The sequence below is a fragment of the Talaromyces marneffei genome, chromosome 3 (genome assembly GCF_009556855.1).
Source record: "Talaromyces marneffei chromosome 3, complete sequence".
Lineage (NCBI taxonomy): Eukaryota > Fungi > Ascomycota > Eurotiomycetes > Eurotiales > Trichocomaceae > Talaromyces > Talaromyces marneffei.
Window position 1 is genome coordinate 1,978,948 of NC_072350.1, and position 15,919 is coordinate 1,994,866.

Here is a 15,919-nt window from a genome sequence, read left to right on the forward strand (position 1 = left end):
GGCCCTAGTTTTCAACATTCCATCCTTTCAGGACAGTGATATAAACTCCTCCCTCATACCTGACTTGACCTCCTCGTGTGGTTGGGGATGATAGGTTGTGGAGTGTTGTTCGTATTCTATCCGCTAACGAGAGGCTCTTTTGGAAGAAGATTACCCTTCGTGCCCTTGTTTTGTGCAGGCTTGGCTTTGTGTCGATTTTTTTCTGCTCCGGGATGCATTCATTCGTTTTGGGTGGTGCGTTCTGGGGTGGAGTCGGCAGGGGATGGGATGAGTAAACCGGCTTGCTGATTTTATACTTTATTCCCCTTTCGATCTCTTTTGACTTGGTTTTGAAGCGTATGCTGACGAATCGGGATACAGGTACTCATATATTTCAATTACTTAGAAAAGAAAAGAGTGAATGCAAATGTTGTATCATTAATCGTCCGTATACTAATAATTATAATTAAGAATACGTAATCGTCAATGCAAAAATATCCCCTCTTTTTCTTTCCTCGCTTAATGCACTTCATCCACTGCATCTCTATACCGTACATCGTAGACACATGACATCATGTCTTCTATCTTTATGATAATTCCTTTTCCTGAGTTGTCGGTGTAGTCGTCCCTCTTGACCGGGACATGCTATATGGTGCCTGCAGGGAATGTTAGCTGGCTCTGTAAACACAGCTTGATATGGTTAGGAGGAGGTTGTATACCAAGACTTTCTTCGCATTGCAGATTCTCCATGCCATATTCCGCACATTTCCATCTGCGCGAACAACTTCTGGCGCGAGTTCAACGCCAAACCTATTAAAATCAATCCATTAGGACCTAATCAAAGCTAACAGTGAAGAAGGGGAGATGTGGGAAAAACTCACATCTGATGAACCGCAAAGACAACCCTCTTAGCATACTTGCCATCCCGATCCACCAAACTCCCAAAATGCTCGTCGTAAGTTTCCGGCGCAATCTCCGGATTTCTATCAAAACAATTACGCACAACAGGTAATAATGCTTCTTCAATAGCCGCCTGAATCAAGCCATCGCTATTGGCGGTGGTATTATCCATGTCGACGACATCTTCTTCATCGAAGCGGCCAATGCGGATCTCAAAGGGTCGCGAAATGGCCATGACATTGTGTTTACCGTTGTGGTGGTAGCGGAACTCAAAGACGCCCTGGGTCCAGAAGAGCTTGTCGCCTGAAAACACCATTTCGCCGGATGCGAGGTCGCGGTTTTCGCCGTCTCGGCGACGGGAGGCAGATATCACAATGTCGCTGGTAACGAGGCCCTTTTCGCAGGTGAGACTGTCGTAGGCTCCTTCGTTGGTGGCAATCCATCTTCCTTGAGACGAGATGCGGGTGACTTCTCGTCGTGTGTTGTCGGTGACCATGTACAATCCTACCCAGTCTTTCTTGCTGTGATTCAAAGGTGCAGTCCACTTGACTCGGATCGGGGCGCCATACTCGAAGATCAGGCTCTTCAAGTCACCACGTCGTTCGGGTGGAGCTCTAGCATTAGCACCTTCTTTGCCGCTGCTACGTTCCACCTGTGCCGATGGCGAGGACTCTGTTCCTTCAATTTCAAGCGAGTAATCTTCCAAGTTATAACCTGCCGCGACTTCATCATCCAAACGAGAAATAGTGATTCGTGCGGGATACTGGCGAAACAGGGATTTAGCATCCTTCATGAAGGTGTTCACGCCAGTGGCCAATTTGGGTCGAGCCGAGTCTAGGAGTTCTTCGACAAATTCAAAGGATTCATCCATAATACGATCAACACTACCGCCCAATTGTTGTAATGGTGGAGGCAATGATCGTTTCAAATTCTTCACTAAGCCTGCATCTTTTCGCAAACTTCTACCGTAGAGCTTCTGCATATGAGGACGTTCCACCAATTGTATGAATGCGAGAGTAAGGATATGACTGATTAGCGCGAGAAAAATGATAGCACCTTTGCTGGTAATCAAAGCAGCGCCCCATAAGCCAGCAAGTCCCAAGACACGTTCTGGGTTATTGAGGAAACGGTAGATGCCACTATAAGTCAACTTAGACTGTGCATCGAAGAAAAAGTCTCCGAAAAACCATCCAAATTCACCGAGGGAGTCATAGATACTGACGGAAGTCCAGATTTGCAATGCTGCCAAACTGAAACCTAGCGTATGCTTGAGTAAAGCTAGGCCATGGTTCCAGTCAGACGGCATGCTATACATTTTCCAAGTGGCGGCAACGAAACTAGCATAGCACATGGTCATGCTAAGATGGTATGAACCTTTCCACTGACGCCATGCCTCGTCCGTGTTTTCGCCATATTTGACGAAATGACGGGTCCAAGATTTATATTTGGATTGACGATGGAGAATGTATCCAATGCCTATGGAATACCAGCATCTCCAAATCGCAGCGTTGGCCACAAATAGATATTGATAGAATGGAGTAGACGGGGTAAGAACTGTTAAGGCGAAGACAAGCAGCTGGATAAGAATGACGGATGAGTCTGTTACTCTATGAAGATCCAGATTATGTAGCCCGAGGAGATTATGTACGGAAGAAGGAGGTTGTTGCATTGAGGCTTTATCGTCAATTCCGTTGGGCGCGGGTGTTGCAGCAAACGAGTCGCTTATTGGGGATGTCTGCGCGTTGAAACCATTCAGATCCTTGAGGTCGTGTTGAACAGAGCGCTTACGAGGTGGCGGTGGGTTATAGACGCGGTCAATGTGTGGGTTTTCCACCAGAACCAAGAATGCGAACTGAGCTGCGTGGGCGATGATTGAGATGAATAGCACTTTATAGCTGGCGGCCATCAACGAGATTCCATAATAACCAGCGTAGCCTACAGAATACATAGGGTGTGGTGCCATCTCGAATACTCCATCGAATGTTAGTTCTTGGTCAATGAGGAAGAAGAAGTCACCCCAATACCACGCAAAATCTTTGACGACGCGGTGGGCATCAAGCTTGACCCAGAGATTGAATATCACCAGAACCCAGCCTGCGGCCCATCTGAGAGCGGTCATCAGGGTGGTCTCATTCTCCGGGCGGCTTCCGCATGCTATGGCAAAGAGGCAGTACGACGTGAAATCGCACATCAGGATAACATCGACGAAGCGCCGAAAGACGAGCCAAGTGTTGTATTCTAAGGGGGCTTCATCGAAAGAGTAATCTTTAGGAATCATAGTCTCCATATCCTTTTTCAACAGCCGATAAAGTATCGGGCGAGGGTTTTTGCCCGTCGATGGGTTGACAAAGATCTTGGACTTGGTGGCCCATCTTACCATAGTATTATGATGTGACTGGTTGTGTAGCAGCCATCCGATTCCGCCATTGTATGAGGTCCTCCAGAACATATAAATTGCCGCAAAAACGGGGATTCTCGACTGTGGTGACAAGGCCCAGAATATCAATATGTGGACGGCAAGGATTGCCAGAACCAAGAGGTCGGACACATTCTTGGGTTCAGTTGGAGAGAGCAGTTGTGAGACCATATCATGAGTCTGGGGGACGGTAAAGACTGTGAGAGGATGGACACGTGAGCACACGGACAGACGTCATCGGAATGGCTGTTGCATCTACCGCCCAATGGAGGAGTGTGTCCACACTCAACAACATAGTAAGACAAAAGAGAAAAGAAGAGGAAACTTACTAGTCCCATCTGGCGTCCGTCCAAAGGTCTTTTTGTCGTCGCTCGTCCTGTTGTCGGTGGTCACGCCGTAGCCAGCAGTCGCTAGCGCCTGGTCAACAGCATCGATGTCGACCGGTGGAGAGGGTCGCATCCGCTCACGCAGGCCCTCATCTTGCCGCTGGGCACCCGATGCACTGGCGGAATCCATGAAAATGAATTCTCAGGGGGAATTTTTCCTGGCGATTGAGAGATACATCGACTGAATTGGCAGAGGGAAGAAGAAGGAAGCGGATGTTGTGTGCGAGTAGATGGGGTCTTTAGTTCTGACTAGTCCAACTCTATTGCCAATTTACGATTTGGCTTGTGATTCGCACGGGCCATTTGTTGTTACCAAAGACGTATTGTAACAGCGATTACCGTTGATTTGCGGTGAAATCTTCCCAACAGTTTCGAGATATGGCGTAATTTACCGTATTAATCTGTCAATGACCTATCAAGTTAGCCGGGTGCTTTAGGAAGCAGATAGAACGCTGTAGATTGTCAAGATAGTCGACAAGAATGAATTATCTGTTGTTTCTAGAGCATGGTTTTATGATATGCCAGAATCAAATCACAGGATTTAGGCAGGAGGCTGTAGCATTAGCCGATATAGTACAAGCAATTCGATTGGCTCATCTGGAGCTTATTTATTTTTTTTCCTTACTCCGTATATTTTATATTTCGCCACCCCGCCTTTGCCGCATTCTTCTACTGCATTTCTAAGCATATATGACGCCGACATTTTAACGACTATTTTCCTTTCCCCTCTCTGCTTTCCCTGATACCTGGATAGTCTGTCTGCCACTCGAATCTCATAGAATATCACAGGGCGACCGTATTCAATTTCGAGGAGAGGCAAGTGAAGAAGATGGCCCCCGCTCTGACAGACACTACTGCGGCAGACTTAGCCGCGCCTACAAAAACACCCAATCTGGTTGCGCCAGAACCTGGTACGTTTTCCGTTATTCAATCTGTGTAATTTGAGAACAGTTCACTTACATAGATATACCGCCGTGTAGAGCACTGTCCCGGCCCCGAATCAGAACAAGCAGGCCAAGGTGATGCCTGCGTCGGATGCCCCAATCAGTCCATCTGTGCCTCTGCACCAAAAGGGCCCGATCCAGATATCCCACTGATCACTGCACGGCTTTCACAAGTCAAACACAAGATCCTCGTTCTGTCTGGCAAAGGAGGCGTCGGCAAATCAACCTTTTCGACATTACTCGCCCATGCCTTTGCGTCAAACCCGGAGTCGACCGTATATGTCTGCGATACCGATATTAGTGGACCCTCAATTCCAAAAATGATGGGTGTTGAAGCCGAGACTATTCATGTTAGTAACGCCGGCTGGAGTCCTGTATGGGTGACGGACAACCTGGGAGCGATGAGTATTCAATTCATGTTGCCCAACCGAGACGATGCTGTGATCTGGAGAGGTCCTAAGAAAAACGGACTTATTAAGCAATTTTTGAAAGACGTGGAATGGGGCGAAGCCGATTATTTAATTGTGGATACGCCTCCAGGCACATCTGACGAACACCTGTCTGTTAATTCATTACTCAAGGAATCTGGAGTGGACGGTGCTGTAGTTGTGACAACGCCGCAAGAAGTGTCATTGCTGGACGTCAGGAAAGAGATTGATTTCTGCAAAAAGGCTGGCATCAAGATTCTAGGACTTGTGGAAAATATGTCCGGATATGTTTGCGGCAACTGCCAGACAACCTCGCACGTTTTCCGACCAACAACGGGTGGAGGCCGACGTTTGGCTAGGAAGATGGGTATACCCTTCCTGGGATCTGTGCCCCTAGATCCCCGGGTTGGCATGGCTTGTGACTATGGGGAAAGCTTCTTGGAGAACTACCCTGATAGCCCAGCATCCAAGGCCATTCAGAACGTGGTTCGAGCAGTTAGCGAACAAATTGGTGAAGATCCGGAGAAAGTCATACCGTCAGATCTTTGATTTGCTTCTTGCCGATATACCGCTTTACCTCTTATGTGCTGACGGTTTCTGTATTGGTGCGACTGGCTACGATGTGACATTACTTAGGTTTCACGGGTAATGTGTCTGAGGCGTTTGGGCGGGTTGCATTGTGGCGTTGATTATTATAGATATCCATTTGGAAGATCATCATTTTACTTGCACATATATAACAAATATAGAAATTAAGGTACTTTCAAGGCCGAAGTCCATGTTTCTTTCGGAATACTGTTGCAGATTAATTACGTAGTAAGCGGTTCCTAATTAAGCTTGCCCTTAGGGTTATATACAAAATGAGTCAAGACTCAGAGCATGTAACTAACTAGTCAAAAGCAGCCACAATTAATATTGTTGACAAACCCAATCCCAACCAACCGCCTCACGTGTAAGCGCCCAGGAGTAGACGGTTTCAAAAAGATGGCGCGGCCACACATCGCTTTGAAGCGTCTTGTGTCAGAGAAGCGCCTAGGGTTCTACGGTTCTGCCGCTAAACCCACCTCCGCGTTTCAGGAGGAACCACTCAGCGGCCTCAGATCACTTGACATCCCCTACTGAGTCTGACAGATATTTCATTTCCTCGTTCTGTATGGTGGCTTTGGAGATGACTGCTCTTGTTAAACAGTCACCGAGAAAGGAGTCAGATCCGCAGTGGGACATGAATATACTAGTATTACACGTAAAGGGAAAGGCCGCGTATGTCTCTTTCCAGTGTGAGTTGTATGATTTGAGGAGCTTTCCCTTTAGTAGTTTGGCCTATCCAATTATATGGTCAGGTACATACCGTGTTTACTCTGTATAGACCCAGTATGAGAAACCCTATGCATGCCCACTGCCGAGAATCCAGACTCACCCCAATATCAAACGTTCTAGGGCACCCAAGATGTTTGACCTCCTACCAGGGCTAGTCTGCTGTCAGGTCTGTTACAGATACTTACTAAAACTCCCATAGCAGATGTTTGATATTATCCCTTTTGGATGTAGAGAAGTATTTTGCATGACTACATAATCTCTCTTTTCTCTCCTTAATCTTTGTTCTGATATTCCATCCACACCACAGTCATCTTTTCTTCATTCTTCCATTCTATTCATTAAGTTAAGCGGGCTCTTTACTTTTTGATTTGTTTTCTTTTTTTTATCAGTTAATATTATCCCTCTTTGCATTGTTCCTTTCGTCTTATCTTCTACGCTATCTTCCACCAACGGACTTCCGGGCTGGACTTGGATCTATTCGACTTTCTTTTCAGTCATATCAACACATTTCATAACCGAGAGGCTCAGGGCAACATCATTTTCATTTCCTTTCAGCATTCACTCTCTGCTCATTCTACCTGTGCGCTATCTCGACTCCATTCACTTGGGTTGAGTTATTGAAAAAGAATCTCTTTCATTAGACACAAGAAAAGAGAACCCGACATAATGTCTTTCTTGTCGACTTTCTTTACCTTGCTATTAATCACAACGGCCGTTCTCAGCGCGCCCACAGCACCAAAACCAAATCTCCAACGCAGATCCTTTGAGATTCCCCGTGTTCGTCGCGCAAATTACGTCCCTCATGGCCCCGCAGCGCTGAGAAAAGCGTACGGCAAATTCAACATCACTGCGGCACACCTTGGTCTTGATGCTCTCGACTTTCAGGCTGTACAGCAGCACTCTAGTGGCGCTGCGAACGCGGCAACCTCGACGAACGGAACCGAAAATGGATCTGTTGCTGCCGTCGCGACCAACGGTGACGTTGAGTTTGTGGCTGCTATCAATGTGGGTGGTCAGACTATGATGATGGATTTTGACACTGGATCATCGGACTTGTAAGTTCATTCATCAGGTTATGAGCAATCAAGCTGGTCCGTTAACGCGATTTATAGGTGGGTGTTTAGCACCAATTTGGCTGCCAAAGCCCAAACGGGACATACTGTCTTTGACCCAACAAAATCAAAAACATTCAAAAACGTGAAAGGTTCAACCTTTAGTATCACATACGGAGACGGATCTGGAGCATCTGGAACCGTAGGTACCGACACCGTCGACATTGGCGGCGCAACAGTCCAGAACCAAGCCGTCGAACTCGCCAACAAAGTCTCTACATCATTTGTGCAGGACACTAACTCCAACGGTCTTGTCGGACTCGCATTCTCAAAACTCAACACTGTTAAGCCAGCACAGCAAAAAACTTTCTTCGACAACATAGCTGCTCAGCTCGACGAACCAGTCATGACCGCTTCCCTCAAATCCGGTAGCAACACGGGAAGCTACCAGTTTGGAACAATCGATACCACAAAATTTACTGGTAACCTTGCCAACATCAGCATCGATAGCACCAGGGGATTCTGGGAGTTCAACTCGGCTGCTTTCAGTGTTGGTGACAATGGAACCATGCAGGCTATCACCCAGTCGCCCACTGCCATCGCTGACACTGGTACCACCTTGATGCTTGTCAGCCCTGAGGTTGCCACTGCATACTATCAGCAAGTACAAGGTGCTCAGCTCAATCAGCAAGTAGGTGGTTTCATCTTCCCTTGTGATGCTACTCTACCTACCCTTTCCATTGCGGTGGGTGACAACAACCTTGCAACTGTGCCAGCATCCGTTATCAACTTCTCCAAAGTCTCGAATACTAGTAAGTTAATCCATATATCTGGTGTGTGATTATGTCACTGACAGTTTGAACAGTGTGCTTTGGTGGTGTCCAGTCAAATGGTGGTAGTCAGTTCCAGATTTTCGGTGATGTTTTCTTGAAGTCGATGTTTGTTGTCTTTGACCAACGAGGTCCTTCTCTCGGTCTTGCCAGTCCTGCCTAATTGCATGGCTATGTAACGGTCGAAGAGAGTTTTATATCATGGAGCTCCTTTGTGATTGAAATCTCATGAAGTTATTGGAATATGAGCTCAAGTTCATCGTGAGCTGAGGAAGAAACCATACTTGTTTGAAGTCAATAGTCTATCAGACTATCTCTGTATCTACTTTGATGATGAAAGATTCTTGTGTATAGAACAAAAGAACGTTGACTGAACGAAGACTTTACTGTATGTTGTCGAGTCTCCAAGTGGGTCCAAGTTGCGGCCTCAGGGCTCAGGCAGCTCCTCCTTAATTTCCGACAGAAAATCAAAAATGGAGGAAGCTGGCCAGAGCTCTCAAAAGCACTTTTGTCAGTCAAACAACGTCAATATAATTCTTGATTAATTTACAACTGTCCCTTAATAACCCCTACATCTCTCTCCAGTGAGGTAATTGGCCTCACGGTTGCCCACATTGGCCCAATTTTTTCTGCGGGCCGCAGGAGCCCCGCGTCGCTCTCTCATTCATCAATTTCAAAAACTTCAAATTTCGTCTTCGCCTCTTTGGTCTGCAACAATCACAACTACTCTTCCTCGAAACCCTCTAGCTCCTAGTCGATTTGCAGTGCATCGTAGTAGGACGCCCTTTATTTTCACCAGCAACATGGCTACTGCAGCGCTCCCCGAGAGCTCTCTGCTTTCTTTGCTCTATCGTTCCTACCCCACTGCCATCTCGCCTGATGCTACAGAACTCGACCTCGCTCAAGCGACGCCTAAGATCTTTTCTCACTACATCTACACTGATGCAGAGACAGCAGCTATCAAACAATGGCTTACCACGATACACGGTCTGACCACCGCTTCCACGAAGGGAGATACGAACGCCATTGAAGCCATTTTGAAGGAGATCAACACACACTTGGCTACACAGACGACATTACTGGGCGTCAAACCTTCCGTTGCTGATATCGCAGCCTACGCTGTGCTTGCTCCCTTAGTTGAGAAGTGGGATATTGAACAACGCACTGGCGAGAAGGGTTATCACTACATCGTGCGACATGTGGATTTCGTGCAGAACGGATCTCTCTTTGCGCTCAGAATTCCAGACGAAGAGAAGGTCGTCATCGACCTCGACAACGTCCGTTTCTTCCCCAAGGCAGCCGACCCCAAGGAAGAGAAGGAGCGAAAGAAGAAGGAAAAGGCTGAGGCTGAGGCGGCAGCCAAGGAGTCAACGGTGGTGACTGGATTGACCAAGGAACGTGTGCAAGAAGCCCCCGCAACTACAACAGAGGAGACCCCCGCCGCAAAGCGCGAGAGAGAAAAGAAGGAGAAGAAAGAGAAGAAAGAGAAACAAGCTAAACAGCCCAAAGCACCTCCCGCCCCCGCAGCTCCTCCATCGCCATCCCTCATTGACCTCCGTGTCGGCCATATTCTCCGTGCCATCAACCATCCTAATGCCGATTCGCTGTATGTGTCGACCATTGACTGCGGCGACGCTCCGGATAGCGATAATACCTCTGTCGATGAGGCTACAGGAAAGACCGTCCGAACAGTTTGCTCTGGTTTGAACGGCCTTGTACCATTGGAGGAAATGCAGGGTCGTAAGGTCGTTGTCGTCTGCAACTTGAAGCCCGTCACTATGCGTGGCATCAAGTCCGCCGCCATGGTGCTCGCCGCATCCCCCAAGGTTGCCGAAGGCGAAGATTCACATGCCGGCCCCGTCGAGTTGGTCAACCCACCTGCAGATGCTCCTGCTGGTGACCGCGTGTTCTTTGAGGGCTGGAGCGCTGGTGAGCCAGAGAAGCAGCTCAACCCTAAGAAGAAGATCTGGGAGACCTTCCAGCCTGGATTTACTACTACAGACAACATGGAAGTTGGATTTGATAGCACGCAAGTTCCATCTCTATCGAGCGCAGAGACAGCTGCTACTACCGCTACGTTTGGAAAACTTGTTGCCAAGTCTGGGGGTGTATGCACTGTGAAGAGTCTCAAGGGAGCCACCGTCCGATAAATGTATTTCGTTAGGTACTAGCCAGGTTGTATGAAATCAAAATAAGTTTTTCAACAATCAATAGAGCAGATTTACGTGCAGATCATACAGAGTATAGAACGTTTTGTGTAAAAGGATTGTCGCAGCTTACAATGCGGGCTGCCCTGGACATCACTGGCCGAAGATCTCCCTTTCTTGGCGGTATGCCGAGACTTACCTCTGACTCTCTGAGCCTTGCCCGTTGCCCATTCTGGTCTAGGCTGAGTCAGTCTGTAGCTTTGTCACGGTTAATCGACGGTGTTTCAAGACAGATTGCGCTTACAACACTCGAGTCTCAATTGTGCAAGTAGCTGCTTGTTTCTCTGACAACAATCGCCATTCAAAAAAGCTATATCTCAAGAAAGCCGCTCCTGGCTGATTCCGTCGTTACCGATTTCGTTGTTCTCACCACGTCCAGATTCATTTTACTAGCTTTCACCGAGGACTGGAACAATTCGGAAAAGGAAAAGGGGGCGCCTTGTACAGTGCAATCGAGCAGTATAACTGTGAAGTAGTCTTTGGACTACATCTCATCCGATCGACATATGCCGGTGGTGCTGGAGCGATGAACAGGCAGTTCGCCTATCCCAAAGGCTACAGTGCCTACCCTCGTGGAGGAGGCGGGACCTTCTCTATATCACCTCATAGGTAGGAGCTTACAGAGGTGCTCTATTTGAATCTGGTTCTTGGTCTAATTGATGGATTCTATGAATAGATTCCAACCACGTTCACAACCAGCGTTACTACGAAGACGACAACTCCTAATCAAACTACCCGCCATCGCCGGTCTTTCACTCCTCGTCTTATTTTTCCTTATTCCATCATGGCGTGCTATAATCCTTCCTACACTATCGTTCGGCTTGTTCTCTACAACGCGCGATGATCTCTCGTTAGAAACTGTTCGGTACTACGACCTTTCCGACGTACAGGGTACCGCGATGGGATGGCATCGGGAAGAACGGGTTCTTATGTGCACTCCGCTACGTGATGCGCAATCCCATCTACCAATGTTCTTCTCGCACTTGCGCAACTTGACATACCCACATCATCTGATTGATTTGGCGTTCCTCGTGTCCGATTCGAAAGACAATACCCTGAACTTACTCTCGTCATTGCTTACCGAGCTTCAGAATGATGAGGACCCCAAGATGCCATTTGGAGAGATTTCGGTGATTGAGAAGGATTTCGGACAGCAGGTCAATCAAGATGTGGAGAGCCGACATGGTTTTGCTGCGCAGGCCAGTCGACGGAAGTTGATGGCCCAGGCACGGAACTGGCTTCTCAGTGCCACGTTGCGACCAACGCACAGCTGGGTATATTGGCGAGATGCGGATGTGGAGACTGCGCCGTTTACCATCTTGGAGGATTTGATGCGGCACAACAAAGATGTCATCGTTCCGAGTAAGTATTTTATTCCTGCTAGTAGTTTTTATATCTTTCTAACCAGGCCCAAGATGTCTGGCGACCGCTTCCCGACTGGCTCGGCGGAGAACAACCATATGACCTAAACTCATGGCAAGAATCCGAGACGGCCCTTGCCCTGGCGGACAGTCTCGACGAAGACGCTGTCATTGTAGAAGGTTATGCAGAGTATGCGACCTGGAGACCACATTTGGCCTACCTTAGAGATCCATTTGGTGACCCTGATATGGAGCTCGAAATTGATGGAGTGGGCGGTGTCAGTATCCTGGCCAAGGCGAAGGTATTCCGATCAGGCGTTCATTTTCCCGCCTTTAGCTTTGAGAAACATGCAGAAACGGAAGGATTCGGCAAGGTATGTCATTTCTTACACGGACACCACATGTTTGCCCGTTGACTAACTTATGACCTTGCAGATGGCTAAACGCATGAAATACTCCGTCGTTGGTCTCCCGCATTACACAATCTGGCATTTGTACGAGCCCAGCGTTGACGACCTCCGCCATATGGAAGAAATGGAACAAGAGAAAAAACAACGCGAGGCCAAAGAAAAGGCAGAAAAAGCGGAAGCAGAGCGACAGCAAATACTCAAGGATCAATTGAAGGATTCTACGGATGAACGGGAAAAGGACGGGAAGCAACAGATAGACAAAACAGAACAAACAGAGCAGATGGAGAGAGTGGAAAAGGCACACCCGAAAGCCGCAGCAGGCGAAAAAGTTGATAGCGGGATCGAAAACGAAAGGCGACCTGCTATTCCAGCAAAGGGTGAGAACGAAGCTGCTGATGCTGGTCCTGTTCCGAAGGACTCAAAATCTAACACAGAGGAGAAGACTCGACAAGATTCTTCTAACAACCACAACGAAAAACTACAAGAATAAATTCGATTCTGTGTGAAGCATATTTGGTGTGGCATTTCGGGGCGAATACATGTAGTTTATTATGGAGCTGTTTTCGTGAACTTGCTGTAGTTACTATGTAGTATACTCTACGTAGTATCCGTCGGAGTACTGATTGTGGTTATTACTTATCGATAAGCTCTATAGTCCGTGCGTATCATAGATCGCGTCTCTCGCGTCGATGTTTAATGACATTATTTTCACAAGGATACAGTCAAGTAGAATCTTGTTTCTGTCGTTAATCATTTTCTTCCGTTTTTCCTTGAAAGAAATACTGCCAAAATTTCACGAGTTCGTCATATATAAACAACAATAACGCATGAGAAAAAATGTCAACACAAGCAGCGCGAAGTATTCGCTTCACACACAACTCTCCGCAACAAGCCTTTCGCTTAGTAGAGTTGACGCCTGATCTTCTGGAATTGATATCGTCGCCAAATGCACCGACGTATGTACCAGGCCCTCTTATCATCCAAGTCGATTAGGTAAACTCTTGTGTGCTAATCGGTTCTACTGATATAGTTTGCACCTCAAATCCCCAGCAACCGACGACCCAACAGGATCAGAGAACAACACTGCATACGTAAACCTGTGCACACCAACAAAAACATTCCGAATACGCCAAGTCCAATCCTCCAACTCGATACATATTATCAAACCAAGCGACGGCCAGAACAAGGTGATTACGTTGAGCAAGCGACAGAAACATGATGGTGAAGACGAGAATGATACAGAAATTGCACCAGAAACAGTAACGGCGATAGCGAAATGCGGATCGACACTGGAATTGCAGGGTTTGAGTAACGAGGAAAGTTTTGCTTTGGCGAAGAGCATGCTTGCGCGGATATTGAGGGTTTGGGATGAAGGTATGACTTTTGATAATGATGATGAGGATGTTGATATGGACGGAGGTGAAGCCACGGAGCTTCTTCCTATGAATCGAAATATGTTGGTGAAGAAAGCGGTCATTGGTGATCTCCCCTTCGCAGATACCCAATGCCAAAAAGCATGGATTGAGCTCTGTGCATTCGTACCGGGGAATTACAAGTCCCCGAGCGGGGAAAGGCCAGCCTTCCAGCCATCAGCAACGGTCAAATTGGGTATATGGAAGAGAATATTGGAAGGATGTATTTTACAAAATATCGATGTGGAGAAACAATTCCTTGTGGGGGATTTATGGAAAGCTGTTTTGGGCGATGAAGATGATGATGATCATGAGAGAGAGAAGACGATGTCGCGATCTTTGTTTGATGCGGTTGTTAAAAGACTCGCAGAACGGAGTGGTGAGAATGGGATTGACGGCGCCGCTGAGTTGAAATGTTTGTTATACCCTATTATCCATGCAGGCAACGCCTACTTTGTACTGATATATTGGGATAGGGTCAAATCTGGACAAGGACGTCTGTATCAAATGGATAGGCGAAACCTACCTCGAAGCAACCGCGCCGACTGAAAAACGTGCTATCGGTCAATCGGAATTCCTAAATGCTTGGAAGGATTTATTACCCGAGACGTGGCGGACTGAAGCCTTGTTAAGCAATTTACCGGTAGGTTATGCCCACTCAGCCTATTGTTTAATTCAATTCATATGGATATCAAACTTATAATCGACTAGGAGGCTTCATACAAACGTCCGGACCCGGTATCAATATATTTCGTGCCGGAATCGGAGAGAGAAAACGCAAAGAAGGAAGCTCAGGGTGCTGCGGGCAGCGGTATTAAAGTTAAGAATTCGAGGAATTGGCATGAGCGATTCAAAGGTCAGAGGAAGTGATAAGGATTCCTCTGTTGCGCCTTGATATATGTTATCAGTACGACTATACGGAACGGCCATGCAATGATGCAATGGCGAAAGCCAATCTTTTTATATACCGAATCAACACCAGCTGTACTTTTCATTCCACAGCCACTCAACATCATCGCCCAGTCCCTGGCTAGCGCCATTCCACTTCAAACTGCTGATACTGCTCTCCTCTCGATGCACCACTTTCACATTCTGATCCAGCAACTTGGCCGCTTTCTCCACCAAAGGCGATGGATTCCAGAAATTAACGTCGCGCATTTTGAGTTTATATGCCTCGAGTTGGGCCTGACGCAAGACAGCGGCGATTGCTTCAATGGTAGCCAGTTCCTCAGCCGGCGACGACGGTTCATCGTATATCAATCGCAAGATGTATAGGGTGTGGCTCGAGGGAGTGTCGCCGACATTTCGGACCCAAGCACAGTATACGTGGTGGTGATCGACGCCAGCGCCTCGTATAGATGGGCTCGTTTTTTCAAAGACACCAATATCTTCATAAAACTCTTCTCGCGCCCAGTGCCATTCCATGTGGTCATAATCCGGCGCAATAGATACTTTGGCGCTGTTGCGAGACTTCTCGGAAACAACCTGAAGGAAGTTCCTATTCTTCTTCTCATTTATTTCGCTGCACATGGATTCATGAACATCTTCAGCGGTCAATGCCTTTGCCTTGGGGAATTTTGCCGTTTCCAGAGATGTCTGGAACTGGCTTTCTGACAGTGGCGGCAGTGAGATGTGGGATGACGGGAATGGCTTCCATCCATACTTTGCGTAGTAATTCTTGCCAATGTCAGAGAAAAGCACGGAAAACAAGCCTTGCTTTCGCGCTTGGTCTTCTGATTGCCAACTATCCAGCTTCTTGGCCAATTCTTCCATCATACGTCCAGCGTACCCACGACCTCTAAACTCGGAGCGCGCAAAAACGCTACCAATTCCATGGCATATGATATCCTCTACTTTGCCGCGGTATGCGAGATATGCGGGTTTCCGATATGTCTCGCACGAACTCAGAATCAATCGTGAATTGGGAGTCTGTCTGCGATCCACGAGAATCCAGCACGTGAGTGAGCCGTTCTTGGTGAGGTTTTGCTTCGATAGTCGCTTCTCACGGTCGAGGTACTGGTCCAGCGTCAGTGCTCCCTGCCAGGCTTTGCTGTTTAGTCGTAGGGTCTCTATATGTTCTTCCGGGGTGGCTGGTACGACGTCGAGGTGAGGCGAGTCTGAAGGAGGGAGATCCTCGTTCTTGGGAGGAGCGACGGCGCCCATGGTTGAAATACAGACAAAGCTAGATATGTAGTAGAATACAGTAGAAATAATAGTGTTCCTTATTCAAACCGGTCAATGATGAATTGACAAAGAACTAGCGACACGGGGCTCAAA

The 15,919-nt window shown here is 47.5% G+C and overlaps 7 protein-coding genes across 7 annotated transcripts; 5 read left to right on the plus strand and 2 right to left on the minus strand.

Annotated features, from left to right (window-relative positions):
- Positions 1–566: 566 nt before the first annotated feature.
- Positions 567–3,811, minus strand: EYB26_004468 (uncharacterized protein; the record flags this gene model as incomplete). Its single annotated transcript, XM_054263759.1, has 4 exons — positions 567–635; positions 699–789; positions 861–3,492; positions 3,625–3,811. The coding sequence occupies 4 exons, from the start codon at positions 3,809–3,811 to the stop codon at positions 567–569; spliced, it is 2,979 nt and encodes a 992-aa protein (XP_054119734.1).
- Positions 3,812–4,510: 699 nt separating this feature from the next.
- On the plus strand, positions 4,511–5,602 carry EYB26_004469 (uncharacterized protein; the record flags this gene model as incomplete). The annotated part of the gene is made up of 2 exons (XM_054263760.1): positions 4,511–4,592; positions 4,662–5,602. The coding sequence occupies 2 exons, from the start codon at positions 4,511–4,513 to the stop codon at positions 5,600–5,602; spliced, it is 1,023 nt and encodes a 340-aa protein (XP_054119735.1).
- A 1,434-nt stretch (positions 5,603–7,036) lies between these two features.
- EYB26_004470 (uncharacterized protein) lies at positions 7,037–8,415 on the plus strand (the record flags this gene model as incomplete). The annotated part of the gene is made up of 3 exons (XM_054263761.1): positions 7,037–7,425; positions 7,483–8,234; positions 8,288–8,415. The coding sequence occupies 3 exons, from the start codon at positions 7,037–7,039 to the stop codon at positions 8,413–8,415; spliced, it is 1,269 nt and encodes a 422-aa protein (XP_054119736.1).
- Positions 8,416–9,055: 640 nt separating this feature from the next.
- Positions 9,056–10,402, plus strand: EYB26_004471 (uncharacterized protein; the record flags this gene model as incomplete). Its single annotated transcript, XM_054263762.1, has 1 exon — positions 9,056–10,402. The coding sequence occupies one exon, from the start codon at positions 9,056–9,058 to the stop codon at positions 10,400–10,402; it is 1,347 nt and encodes a 448-aa protein (XP_054119737.1).
- A 583-nt stretch (positions 10,403–10,985) lies between these two features.
- On the plus strand, positions 10,986–12,720 carry EYB26_004472 (uncharacterized protein; the record flags this gene model as incomplete). Its single annotated transcript, XM_054263763.1, has 4 exons — positions 10,986–11,068; positions 11,136–11,821; positions 11,875–12,194; positions 12,256–12,720. The coding sequence occupies 4 exons, from the start codon at positions 10,986–10,988 to the stop codon at positions 12,718–12,720; spliced, it is 1,554 nt and encodes a 517-aa protein (XP_054119738.1).
- Positions 12,721–13,067: 347 nt separating this feature from the next.
- Positions 13,068–14,512, plus strand: EYB26_004473 (uncharacterized protein; the record flags this gene model as incomplete). Its single annotated transcript, XM_054263764.1, has 4 exons — positions 13,068–13,186; positions 13,261–14,057; positions 14,119–14,285; positions 14,354–14,512. The coding sequence occupies 4 exons, from the start codon at positions 13,068–13,070 to the stop codon at positions 14,510–14,512; spliced, it is 1,242 nt and encodes a 413-aa protein (XP_054119739.1).
- A 102-nt stretch (positions 14,513–14,614) lies between these two features.
- On the minus strand, positions 14,615–15,805 carry EYB26_004474 (uncharacterized protein; the record flags this gene model as incomplete). Its single annotated transcript, XM_054263765.1, has 1 exon — positions 14,615–15,805. One exon carries the CDS (start codon positions 15,803–15,805, stop codon positions 14,615–14,617), a length of 1,191 nt encoding a protein of 396 aa, XP_054119740.1.
- Positions 15,806–15,919: the final 114 nt, after the last annotated feature.